At 55.2% G+C, this 12,685-nt stretch overlaps 3 protein-coding genes across 3 annotated transcripts; 1 reads left to right on the forward strand and 2 right to left on the reverse strand.

The window, feature by feature from the left end:
- The first annotated feature begins 2,520 nt into the window (after positions 1-2,520).
- GGS23DRAFT_72640 (uncharacterized protein) lies at positions 2,521-3,241 on the forward strand. The gene has a single exon (XM_051521224.1). The coding sequence runs from the start codon at positions 2,764-2,766 to the stop codon at positions 3,124-3,126; it is 363 nt and encodes a 120-aa protein (XP_051371579.1). The 5' UTR covers positions 2,521-2,763; the 3' UTR covers positions 3,127-3,241.
- Positions 3,242-4,805: 1,564 nt separating this feature from the next.
- GGS23DRAFT_72647 (uncharacterized protein) lies at positions 4,806-6,556 on the reverse strand. Its single transcript, XM_051521225.1, has 3 exons — positions 5,612-6,556; positions 5,266-5,523; positions 4,806-5,090 (listed from the first exon to the last, which is right to left on the reverse strand). Exons 1-3 carry the CDS (start codon positions 6,399-6,401, stop codon positions 4,978-4,980), a joined length of 1,161 nt encoding a protein of 386 aa, XP_051371580.1. The 5' UTR covers positions 6,402-6,556; the 3' UTR covers positions 4,806-4,977.
- A 1,636-nt stretch (positions 6,557-8,192) lies between these two features.
- On the reverse strand, positions 8,193-8,888 carry GGS23DRAFT_569862 (uncharacterized protein). The gene has a single exon (XM_051516475.1). The coding sequence runs from the start codon at positions 8,674-8,676 to the stop codon at positions 8,275-8,277; it is 402 nt and encodes a 133-aa protein (XP_051371581.1). The 5' UTR covers positions 8,677-8,888; the 3' UTR covers positions 8,193-8,274.
- Between the last annotated feature and the right edge of the window lie 3,797 nt (positions 8,889-12,685).

The raw sequence follows: 12,685 nt of genomic DNA on the forward strand, positions 1-12,685 counted from the left end.
CCTTCGGAAACGGAGGCAGCCACGGTCCATGGCGCAAAGCGGCGGCATGTCAAGCACCTAGGTGTGATGCGACGATGGTAGGTAGGTGATAGCAGCAGCGGTGGCGGCAGCGGTGGTTGTGATGGCGACGGGGAGTGGGACGTGGCCACAGCCAGCTCACGGCGGCGACGGCCAAAGCAAGGCTTTTCTTCTCCCTCCCTCTCGCCGTGTTTGCTCGGGAAGGGCCGGCCTGTTTTGTTTCATCAGCAAACGGCATTTCCCTGTGTAGGTACCTACGACATTCGCTACCTCATCAGCTACGTACGCACGTACGTACACATACATACATACATACATACATACATACGCTTTGTGCGCACACGCCTCCGTACCCTTCGCTTCTCTTGTGCAGCGGTAGGCACCTCCTCCTCTACGCTACCTACCTGCATAAAGTACGCGCAGCGCGCCTCCGACCGTCCATAACATAGGTAGGTACCTACCTACCTCCTTCATAGCGCAGTATATGCTCGGGAGGTACCCGAGGTGAGACGGAAATTATGCCACGACGATGTATATATCTCGTGCCGGCATGACGAAGGTCTGTCTGCCTGGCCCCCAAACCTCGGCGCCGATCTCGTCACGTAGCGCATATGTACCGTCTCCGCCGCATCCCTGAGACGGGCGGGAGAGAGCCGGCTGCGAGGAAGCCGGGAAAGGAGGAGAGCGTCGCGCAGGGCAGGCGGCGGATTCGCGAGCGGGTGACGCCCGTCTCTCGCCTAGGCAGGCAGAGGTAGCAGGTAAGGCATGGTATAATCGTATCCATGGACGGACGGACGGATGGGGGGCGGAGGCTATAGGGGGAAGATACCGGTATATACAGGTAGGTTAGGTACCTACCTCTGCCTGCCTACTTTAGGTACTTAAGATAAGTACCAGGTAGTCAGGTAGGTTAGGTAGGTATAACTACCTAATGTGGACAGGCATACCTGATAGGCACGTAATACCTATGTGTATGTACGTAGAGTATGCGTCATGTCTCGTGCATATGTGCCTAGCGTACGCGGATGCACGTCTGTAACACTAGTACATGTCTGTAATCTTGGATGTACCTACCTACTTACCTTAGGTAGGTGCCTAGCTAGGTAGCTGCCTCCTAGCCCACTTACTTAGGTACCTAGGTAGTTGCATTCGTGCTAGGAGGTTAGGTATGTAGGCATTGTACCTCTCTACTCTGTAATCTTATGCATGCGCTAAGCTGCCTAAAGGTAGGTACCTAGACATGATGCAGGCAGGCACCTTAAGGCACCTAAGACACCCAAAGGTCCGCACCGGCATGGGAATGACCGTAGGAAAAGGGGTGCGTGTACTCATAATACGTTTGAGTATGTGTCTTGTCTGCATACGTGAGGGATTCGCCCGGCGGAGAGAGCGGACCGCGGATCCTTTCCCGGGTGGAAATCAGGGATAAAGTGGCCTGCCACACATTCCAGTTTTATTCATTTCTTCATCTTTTTTTTATTTTATATTTTTTACTGCGGTTTCAACCTTTAATTTAATTCTTTTTACACCTTCGAGCTTCGTACCTACCTCTAGGTACCTTAGGAGGTTACGCAGGCAGCAGTACTTCGCGACTTCAACTTGCTTTATCGTAGCACTGTCACCGCCCTCTCCGCATCTTGGGTCAGCTGCTTTTCTCCTCTCGGTGCTACTTTTTATTCCCCATTTACCCCCTACCACTTTTCACTACGTCTCATGTATGTACGTACGGATCTCTCTATATCCAATTGCCCATCTCCTTCTCCTTCTCGCTGTGTCTTTTCTTATTCTTTTTCTTTTTCTGTCGGAAGAGGGAAAGAAAGGGTCCGGCCTATCGTGGGGATGGGACGAAGGATGGATGGTTACATTGGGAGAGGGTTCTTTGGGTAAGGACTGTCTGTAGGTAAAGCCTGTAGATGCTACGTAAAGTAGGGATTACACGAGCCGGACTGGGGAGGGGGAGAGAAGGAATGAGAGACGAGAGGACCCTTTCGCAGTCAGCGGTCGAAACGAGGAAGCGTGTGCCACTGCCGGCTTACCCATGGCGCCGGGTCCGATCGCCTAAGCCAGCTCATCAATCCCATCAGTGAGGCTAGCACGGAGCCTGTATGGGGTGTGTGCGTATGCGTGTGTGCATGCGCGTGGACGGGTGGATGTTGCTGGGCACCTCCTGTGTAGTGCGTGTAAAGTACTGTATATGTGTGTGTGGTTTTGCGGATGTAAGTGAGTAAGTAGTGGATGTTGCGATGTCTCTACGCCCATATCTTCTCCTCCTCCGCGTGCGTGTTAGTGGATGGTCCCTACGCACGCCGGCATATACACAATGTAGACGTACACATCCAGCCAGCAGTCATGTAAGGCAGGGAAAGAGAAAGAAAGAACAAAAAGAGAGGGAGGAAAGGGGGGACAGAGAGATCCTCCTCCGCCAGCCCAAGGGAGATCGACGACTGGGCCGATCATTTCACGCTTGTCCCGCTGGCTGGCCAGATGCGTGGGCTCCGGCTGCGGGGATGATTCGGGGAGGGAATCCAGAGCAGAAGAAGAAAAAAAAAAAAAAAGGTCGGGGAGACAGGGACGACAGCCAAGAGAAGGAGACCGTCAGATGAGACATCAGAAAAGGACAATAAATAATACAACACGCCTTGCCCCCATCCACGTCCAGCTGAATCGGAAATCTTCCGAGATCGACTTGCATCACACACACGCCTTGTCGCCGCCCGGCCAATCACTGTCAGCTCGTGACCGCAAATGGCAATTCATGGGCTCTGGTCCCCCCCCTTGTCCTTCGTCGTCGTCCTCTTCCATTTTCCCCCCTTGGTTTCTCTCTCTTCGTTGACTTTCGGGCTGGGTTTCGTCTTACTTGTTTCTTCATTTATCCTCTTGTCACTATTTCCCTTTACTTATTTATCTTACTTTTGTTCTTTTTTCTCAGCTAATCCTCCCCTTCTTCCTATGAGTAATCATCTCATTTCTTCTTCTTCCTTTTGGTCCCACCTCCCGACGTCTCTTTTCGCCGTCTCGTCCCCTGCCAACCCCCCCCCCCCCCGTCTCTGGCTTGATTTCATACCTACACATAGCCTATCCGCTTCCACCGTTACGACTAGGAGCTGATGAGACGGCGTGCGGCAGCACACGGCGGCGCACGGCGACTACCACCACCTCGTTCTAGCCCCGGTCCAACTGCGGGTGCCCGCAGACGTACGCGAACGCCTAGATGCTATGCACACCCACGTCCCTGGGCGCAGGCGGCAATATGTAGATATAGCTATAGACATATATACAAGGCATTTATGAGCATGGGGCCATGTGTGTATGGGGTTATGTGTGGATACCCGGTATACCTATGCAGTATAGGCAGGTATAAGCGCAGGCATATCTATGACTAGTTGTGGCCGGAGCTGAAGTCCCCCCTCCCCCCCCAAAAAAGGTGTCAAGAGATTGCAGCGGGAGTGTGTGGAGAGGCGAGGGTCCGGCAAGGGGTACGACCAGGATGTCTGGGCGGCCATGGTTACCGTTCGTAGCACCAATGGCTAACACTTGTGTGTCTGTATACCTACATACATGATGCAGTCAACTTTCTACCCTACCCATTGGGTATCGCAACAAATAAAAAAGGGACGCGGCGGGGAGCGGTGAGTTTCAAGGGCTGCAATGGGTAACCGGTTGGTAAGCAAGTGGGAGTCGCGAGATTGGATGGAGACAGGGGGTTGAGGGCAGACTCGAGAGGCGTGGACGAGAGAACAGCAACCGGACCAAAGGAAACGCTGCCTACAGTGAAATGAGGGAATGTGGAAATAGTGGCATGCGTCGAGAGACGTATCTCAAACAGGGCGAGCTGGCTTCGGGTCCGAGCCAGACGCTCTCGGTATTTCGTGGCTTCGTCTGAACCCGTCCTCCCGCCTCACCTTTCCCTCTCCCGCAGCAATTCCGGGTCACGCGGCCGCGGCTTGTATGGTGATACGCACGTAGCAGGTGAACCGGTTAGCGAGGTGTAGATGGGGAAATACCGAAACTGGGCAACGAGTTGCGTTCTGGCGGCGCTGACCTCCAGCGCCGAACCACCAACGCCAGCATGTCTATGTATTTACCGCGACGGCGTATACTAACGTACGTAGGTACATAACAATGCGTGCCTAAGCCAATATATGTATAAGAATAAAATTGAAAAAAAAAAAAAAAAATCCGTATCGCCATCCGTAACCCAGGTCGACGAGCTCGTGGGAGCAGTGAATACCTTTTCTACTCTATATCTTTTCTTTTTTGTTTTCTCTTGGCCGTCCATTCATTCCCGCCGGGTTCCTAGGGTATCCTCAAACATCCATCATACAGCCATACGAATGAATCCGTGTCCCTGCTCTTCTTCCTCTTTCTTTCTAATTCGCCCTGTCCCGCCCTGCCCTGTGTTGCCCTTCCCTACCCTGCCCTGCTTCGCCATCCGTTGCGATGCTCTCTGTCACCTTTGCCCTGATCCCGCAACCGCCCACCTGTCATCTCCCAGCTGTCCCAGACCCCCGCCGCCCCAGGCCCCGCCGCCCCAGCTCGGCCCGGCTAGATTACGACTCGCGTATGGTCGAGATAGGATTGGTCTGCGGCTGGCTGTTGCCCAGGGGGGGAGGTGACTTGCCGAACCGGTGTTGAATTAAACCAGCAAGAAGCGTCGTGATACGTTGCGATCCGCCCCAACTCCCTGACCTTTGACCGCCTCCCAAGACGAGTGTGTAAGTGTATGTATGAAAGTGTGTGCGTGTGCGAGAGGGTGACAGCCAGAGATGAGCTGGTGGTACAGCACGTCCACACGTGGCGTCGAAACAATTAAAAATTACAGTCTGCTGTGCGAGAAGCCATCACGGCCAAGCAATCGCACATGTCTCTCAAGTTACAATTGATCAACGTCTCTGGCACTGTGCTACGGCATCCTGTTCGCGTCAGCGGAGGGTGGGAAGGGGGAGCGCCAGCAACCCCCTATCGAGATGTGTGGCCGCCGCGATGGCTCGACCCCGAGGGATTCGCGGAGGTGGAACTAGAAGCTCCGGCTGCGTCATCGTTCTCGTAGAGATCGAGGCATTCCTCGATGACTATAGTTTAGCGGATTAGTACACTGCTGGAGACGTTATCGCTGCCGGTGCTCGTCGTGTGCAAGGGGAAATAGGAGGGGAGGAGGAGGGGGGGGGGGGAAGCGAGTGGGGGGGACAAGGGCATAGAGAAATTCTGCAGGGTGTGAGCGATCGGCCACTCCCGCACAAAACATACTGGAGATGATGGGCTCTTCCCAGACGCCATATTCGTAGTCGACCAGGCCGTGGCGGTCGATTCCGTCGCAGAGTCGTACGAGTTCTTTTCCCATCTTCCTCAGGCCATCTCCGCTGATCAGGGTCTGGCCGCGGTGCAGCGGCACGCCGGATTCGACAACGTCCTTCTGCTTCTGGAACAGCGAGAGCCACGCGTGGTTGAAGTCCTGCCACATCCGCATACGATCGCTGTAGACTCTGGTATTGTCGGCTGTGAGGCCTTTAACAGTTAAACGTCACCGTTGTCCGGATAACCCCAGCAAGAGGGAGGAGGGGGGGGGGGGGGGGGGGGCAGGGGCCTCACTCACCTAATTCCGTCACCTTGGAGAGCAGCCACTCGGAGATGTCGAGGAGCGACTCGCTGGCGGTCTCGAGCGCGCCGGTTCGGATGTTGGTGAAGACTTCCTTGAGGGCGGCCTGGTACTGATTCCAGGCGGCCTCCATGTCCGCCGACTGCTGCGAGTAGGCCGGGTCCTCGATAGCCTGCTCGGGCGCGCTCGACTGTGACATGCCGCTCATTGGCGCCATACCGCTCGAGTATTCCTGGAGCATCGCCCGCTGGTTGCCGGGGCTCTGCTGATATACTGTCGACGTGCTCGAGGAGGCCCCGTGAGACTGCAGGCTCGACGCTGCGGCCGCATTCGTCGGCTCGCTCGAGAAGTACGGGGCGGCTACGTCCGTTTGCATTATCTGCAGCGCTGTAGGCTGCCGCGACGGGAACTGCGGACTCGTATCGTAGACGGCGCTCTGCGCGCTCGCTTGTGGTACGTTGTACATCATGGATGTGTTGTATGTGCTGAAGCCCTGCGTTTGTCGAGTGTCTTGCCCGTATTCAGACTGGTAGGTCATCGCATTCTGTGGCATGGCGGTGGAGAAGGTCGCCGCCGGCTCTGGATAATACCCACTGTACGCAGCCGTCCCGCCTATGCCTCGAGCTGCCGTGGGGGACGTGTTGACAGGTGCGGGCCGATACCTTTCAGACCCGCTTGCGCCGTACGACCTCCCCTGCGCGCTGGGATCGTGAACGGGGTATCGAGGGTTGGAGGAAGCATTGGCAGGCGGGTCGATCGGCCTCCGCCGCCGGCCGTGGTCGTCCATCCTGCGACACGCGCGCGTCGCGAGACGCTCGAAGCAGCAAGCCTAACCGGTGCCCCCCCGGCAACGGAGCTGGCGTCGAGGAGAGGAGGGCCACCTTGGGTTCGCCTAGGCCGCGCCGCAGCCGGCCGGTCCAGCAAGCTCGTCCGGGGGCGAGCGTTCTCGCCGCGTGTCGTGAGCCCAGCGTTGTGCGGCACGAGTTCGGAGCGGCCGAGTTCGTCACCGCTGCAGGCAGGAAATATCGGTTAGAGGGTGCGGGGGGACTGGCTCTGTCCTGACTGGCGGCAGGAGAGGGACGCGAGGTCAGGAATAATATGCTCGTATGGGATTTCCGGACAGGGGAACTGCGGCGGCTGACGGCGGGAGGGATGTGTGATGGCGGCCTGGGCTACGCTACGAGGCGTCGTCCTCTTTCTCCCTCTCTCTCTCTCTCTCCTTTTCTCTTTCCCCCTCTCCTAGGTTTGTTCTCGGATGGGATTCCCGGCACAGGAGAAACTAGCAGGAGGAGGCTGTACCATATATATACATGCACACGCACCCACAGAGTGTACGCGCGTGCGTATATAGATGTATACGTATCGGGATGTGATTTCGACCTGAGACCATGTGTCGCCTAGAATCTGCGCGTGTCGAAGCCCCGGGGGGTGTGTGTTGAGGGTGAGCGAGGGCGATAGTGAATGGGAAAAGCCAGAGAGAGGGAGAGGAGAGAAGAAGAGGGAAGAGAAGAGAGCCCTTATCAGCGGGAGAAATCCGGCAACGTTAATTTTTTTTGGCTTTGGGGGGGGGGGGGGGGGGGGTTGAAGGGACGGTGGAATTTCCGACTGTCGAACGGAAGAATAAAATAAGATCCCGAAGAAGGAGGAGGAGACGACGACAACGACGCCTTATAAAAAGGAAGAGGAAACAAATACCCCCCAAAAAAAGTTCGCAAAGCCGTCGATGCAAACACCGACTATATGTAAGGCGACCCCCTCCCAAACCGGGCCCTTACTCTAGGAGGAGTAGGGATGGCGATGCCTTCGACGTCCCGGATTTTCGACTTCGTCCTCAGATACCTTCTTCTTGTCGGTGTTTAAGAAAGGGTTTTTTTTTCCTTTTTCCCACAATAATCCCGAGTAGGTTAGATGTTATCTGACTCGCCAACGACTGTCACTACGTCTGCTGGGAGGATCCCAGCACCGCTTGCAACTAACTGCTAATAACTCCAGCAAGCAGCGACCTTGCTAAGCTCAATTGGATGACAAGCCGCACTAGGACGCTGGACCATAGCAAAGGTCAAAGGTTCGACCTCTGCCTCCCTCCAATGATGCTCGAGAAGGGCCAATTTCGCCTAGACGCAACTGATCGTCTTCTCGTCAGTGCTATCCCTCGGGGCCCCCCCTTTTTTCTTCAACCCTCTCTCCCTCTTCCTCTCCCCTCGATGCGGCGGCCACACCAACTCCGGAAGCGGGGGGGGGGGGGGGGATACGGGGCACGAAGAGAGAGCGTGTGAGAGAATGAGGCGACAGGCGAGCGAGTGTGTGCGTCGAGTGCGTCAACGGGATAAGGAAGTGAGCGAATAACTAGACAGGCGTGGGTTTTTTTTATAAATAAATAAAAAACAGCGAGTGAGCTGGGGCTGGGCCTAGGTCATCGGCAAAGAGGGGGGACAAGATGTCATCGAAGTAAGATTATACGTTGATCCCAGAGAGATATGTATATGTCGAGTAACAACGTGTTTGCGGGTGTAAGTGCGGATAGCGGTTGGGACGTCGGAGGATTTAAGTCGGCCGGGGGGGGGGGGGGGGGTGCTGGCTTTTTCTACGCAAGGCAAGACGTGAATCCAGAATAGCTATGAGTCTAGTCGACCTGAAGGTACTGGGTCCACGATGTATTATTAGATGAAGGTCAAGCAATAATACGTGGGATAGCAAAATAAGGTCAGAAGAGCCGGCAGGTTGGAGTGGAGACCCCAATTAGACTCGGGCGAAGACAAGCAAGTAAGTACAATGTATGGAGATAGGTATGCAGTATCCAGACGAGTAGCGTGCAGCTGAAGAAGGGTATGGGACCAAAGCCTGTGCGTCTTGTGGGTTTTCTTGGGCGTGTGGACGGGAGCTGGATGTCTGGACGCCAGGAGGGTTCGATCCCCTTTTTTGCATACACACCACCCCCTCCCATTTGGACCAGGCAGGCGGAGGCGGAGGAGAAGCACGAGAAAAAGGAGAGAGAGAGAGAGGAACGAGAGGATTGCGGGTATGTGTGCGTGTGCGTGTGCGTGTAGGTGAATACACGACATCAGGCGAGCATCTTCCCATGGGAGCGGGATAGGAAGCGGGAGCCGGCGAGAGAGAGAGGGCGGGGAGAGCAGCAGAAACAGGCAGACAGAACAGCTTCTCTCTAAAACACGTTGACGAAGAACGGACCGCCCTGCCTTACGGTTCGCCGTGCGGAAATGCAGCTGGGGGGCGCGCGTTGCTAGGTAGGTTGCTAGGAGGCAGGTAAGGTAAGGGTAACAAGTAGTGTGAAGTAGGCCTGCTACGAATGTCTGTATGTACGTATGATGTACCTATTTACTTACCTGCCTACCTGTGTACATACTAGGGCTTGCCTGGATGCGACAGGGCGAACAAGATCGCCGCGCAGCGCACAGGCAATGGAGAGCGGGTCCGAATTCACCAGTCTCCCCTGGGTTACTTGCTGGTACTCCTCGGGTGTGCCGTCACAGCACTCGGCGAAGCCCAGCTAGCCCAGCCAGATATAGCCAAGTGCGGACGCGTCTGGTGAAGAGGCTGTTCTCCCGGATCCGCACAGGACAGAAGGGCCCCGAAAATGGGCTGGTGACTTCTCAGGGTATCCAGGGTATATGGAGGGAGAGAGGGCGAGGGGGGTGGAGGGGAGGGGAGAGGCGTACGCAGGACGGGGGGGGGGGGAAAGGGCAGAGCCGGGGGATATTTTAGGCTTGGGTGGCACGGACTCAGTATATTGGCCGTCGGCATGCGAAGCAACAACTTACTTCGGTAGGTCTGTACTCGTAGGCAAGGCTCGTCTATAGGTACGTAGGTAGCTGGGTAGGTAGATGTGTGTGTATGTGAGCGTCTGTACTGGCAAAGACACTTGCAAGACAAGCCTTCGTCTTCCGCGCCTCTGGCCCCCTTCCTCCCTCCCCCTCCCCGAAGAGGAGATCTTGGTCTCGCGGGGTGTCCCTACTCGTGGCAAGTCCCCGGCGTAGATCGGCCTCTCACGTTAGGAGAAAATGGCTACCGGATTCCGGGTTGTCTGAACTGTGGTTGTGCGGCTCGTCTGCTCGTGATCCTTCCTCATGCCAGGCCCTGCCTGTCAGGGCACCACTAAAACCCCCATGGCATGTATCGTGTCTGGGTACGTACGTTGTTATACGGCACCTACTCACATATATGTAGCTACGGCATGGGTAGGTAGGTGGTATGTGGAGGGACCTTGCTTTTTTATTCTTATTGTCGTTATTATTATTATTATTATTTTCTTTCTCTTCCTTTTCCTCATTTATACACTACGCCGGGCCCCGCTCTATCCTGTGGCTGATACTGATTGAGAAATATTTTCTGACCTGCGTAGATTGGTGGTTTGTTATTTTCCAAGTTCCCGTTTTGGTTGTATTTTCTCTCTCTCTCTCTCTCTCTCTTTTTTCTTCTGTCCCCCCTACACCTTGAATATTTTCCCTAGGAGGATGGGGACGAAGCTGCCCCCCCCCCCCCCCTGGTTACTTCATAACAACAGGCGTCTCGCAATCCGTTGTGTGCGTATTTCGCGTTCTTCGACTTGCGTGCTTGACGAAGGATGGGCGAGAAGGAGGGTATAACGGAATTCCAAACGTGCTGGTGCCCATCTAAAAAAATGAAAAACACAAGAAACTAGTAAAGCAGAGTAAGATGAAAATAACGGAGAAGATCAAAAATCCAAAGCCGAAGGCGACCTGTCTTCATACCATGTAGGTATGGTAAACACACACATGCATTGCTATTACCTCCGTCCCCGGCCATGTGTCGAGGACTTCTCTATCCACCACTTAGATGCTAGGCAAGTAAGGTACGTGCAAAACAGTGCGTGCGCATGTGTGTATGTGTATGCTCATGGTGACGAGAAGTAAGTAGGCAAGAGGGAGATGACAGTTGGCCTTCCAATCACATTGGGGGGGGGAGCAGACCTAGACGGTGCATATGGACAAGTTGCTCCATGCCTAGTAGGGCCTGATGATACCTAAAAGCCGTCTGTTCCTACATACGCATCCCTGGACGCGTACTTCGGTAGGTGGTATGTAGGTAGGTGGACTAGGAGGCATGCATGATGTATGTAGGATACCTTATATATATGCATCGGTGATGTGGCTTAACTACCCGGGCGCTGGGGGGGGGGGGGCAGCCATTGTGATTTTTTCAGGCTTCAATACCTTGCCGTGGCAGAAGGCCAGAAGGTAATTTCCAACCCCCCCCCCCCCCCCCCCCCCCCCCTTCGATCAACGGGTCCGGCCGGCATTCGACCTGCAGCCAGTACAGTAATGGGGCGGCGTTGCCTTGGATCTGAGCCTCGATCCCGAGCCTGTCTCTTGTCTCGAAGTCGGTCGCGGGATTACAAACTAGGAATCTGTTGCGACATCAACCGGGAACTCCTGCGTTAAGGCTCCGTCGACTACCTATGGCTGCCGCTATTCCTCCTGCTGCTCGCTCGCCGAGACCCGCGATTCGTTCAATGCGCTAGTATGCGTCGTGTGCCTCCGCGTGGTATCCGGCCAGTAGCCTACAGGCACCTAATCAAAGAGTCTCTCAAGCACTATTATCGGCCGCCCTAAGCCCTCGACGGAAGCTGATTCGACCTCGGAAGAGAGGGGGGGGGGGGGAAGGGGGGTTGGCCGGTTGGCTGGTTAGTTCGTCAGGGTCCGTCAGGTGCCTGGTCGGATCTCATACTAGAGCAAGCCAGAAGGGAAAAAAGCTGGTAACCATCCTCTCGGGGCCGTGTCGCGGGTGTTGGCCAGCAGGAGAACTGTGAGGCGGCGCAACAGCGCAACATCCAGGTCGCTCTCTGGTTTAGCGAAATTCTTCGGGGAGTTGGGCCGCGTCTTTATTTTTTTCTTCCTGCCCGGTTTGCCTACGTACATATATATGAGATCATCGTTATAAACAAAGTCCGTAGATCAACCAGCTGATTTTGGGCTGATGGACGGCCAGCAATCACCTCCTGCTCGAAAGCGTCGAGGCGGACCTGATGATGACATGGTCTGGGGAGGGGGGCAGCCCATCATCATTCGCGAGCGAGCGAGCAAGGGCTCAAAACGAACGACACGATCTGTACACACGAAGTACATTACTCCTGAAGTCGCTCCCGCGCGACTTGACAAGAAATACGGCAGCCCGGGGCACCCTCTCGTTAGGCCGTAAGCAGACCCTCCTCTCATAAAGAACTGGCGGATGTTTGGTCGTTATAATAAGATCCTTGAACCATGTCTTTGGAGACAAGGCGCTGGCTAGGGGGGTTATAGCAAGGCGTCCAGATGTCGTCAAATGATGACCAGGGTGCGTCTGACATTGCAGTATTGTCCCGCACCAATCCACATGCACTCGCTCCTCAGATCTGTTTAGTACCGACCAAGCATTCAGCACCGGACTGGGTCCGGGACGCCTCAGCAGGCAGCCTATTGGTGTGGCGCGTGGCTCACACACGCGCGGACACGCACGTACATACACGCATACACGCGCATATACATATGCGTGCGTGTGTCAAGACGGAGGAGAAGAAGGAAGAAGGGGGGGAGAAGATGGAGGGAGAAGAAGAAGAAAAGAAGAAGAAGCAGAAGCGTGGTAGTGACGGTAGTAGGGGTGATGCTGATCGCCAGGGGAGAGAGAGAGGGAGAGAAGATATTCAGCACAATAAATTCCTATTCGCAGCCAGCTCTTGCAGACGACTCCTTCACAGATCTCGGCCTTCGGCCCCCGGCTACCCAAATTCGTTGCCTTTGGTTGCGATCTGGGTGGGTTTCTGGTTAGCTGTTCTGGTACACACGCGCATGTTGCAGGGTTGTTTCGACACAAGTTTCCACACCCGACAACAGCTTATTACCTAGATCGGTGAGGGTATTGCTACCATACGATATACGATGGACGAACGGAGGGATGATAGGCACGGGATATTCGTGGACGACTGAGCATCCCGGTATATTATCCCAGCATCCCAGCGTCCCCCGCATGGTTTAACTGGCTCAGGGGGGGGGTTCGGTAGGGCCGGTGTACAATTTGCAGGTAGGTTATGGTTAAGGAGTCCGAGTCTTGTACCTT

This window comes from Durotheca rogersii (genome assembly GCF_024521655.1).
Source record: "Durotheca rogersii strain YMJ 92031201 chromosome Unknown GGS23scaffold_11, whole genome shotgun sequence".
Classification (NCBI taxonomy): domain Eukaryota; kingdom Fungi; phylum Ascomycota; class Sordariomycetes; order Xylariales; family Xylariaceae; genus Durotheca; species Durotheca rogersii.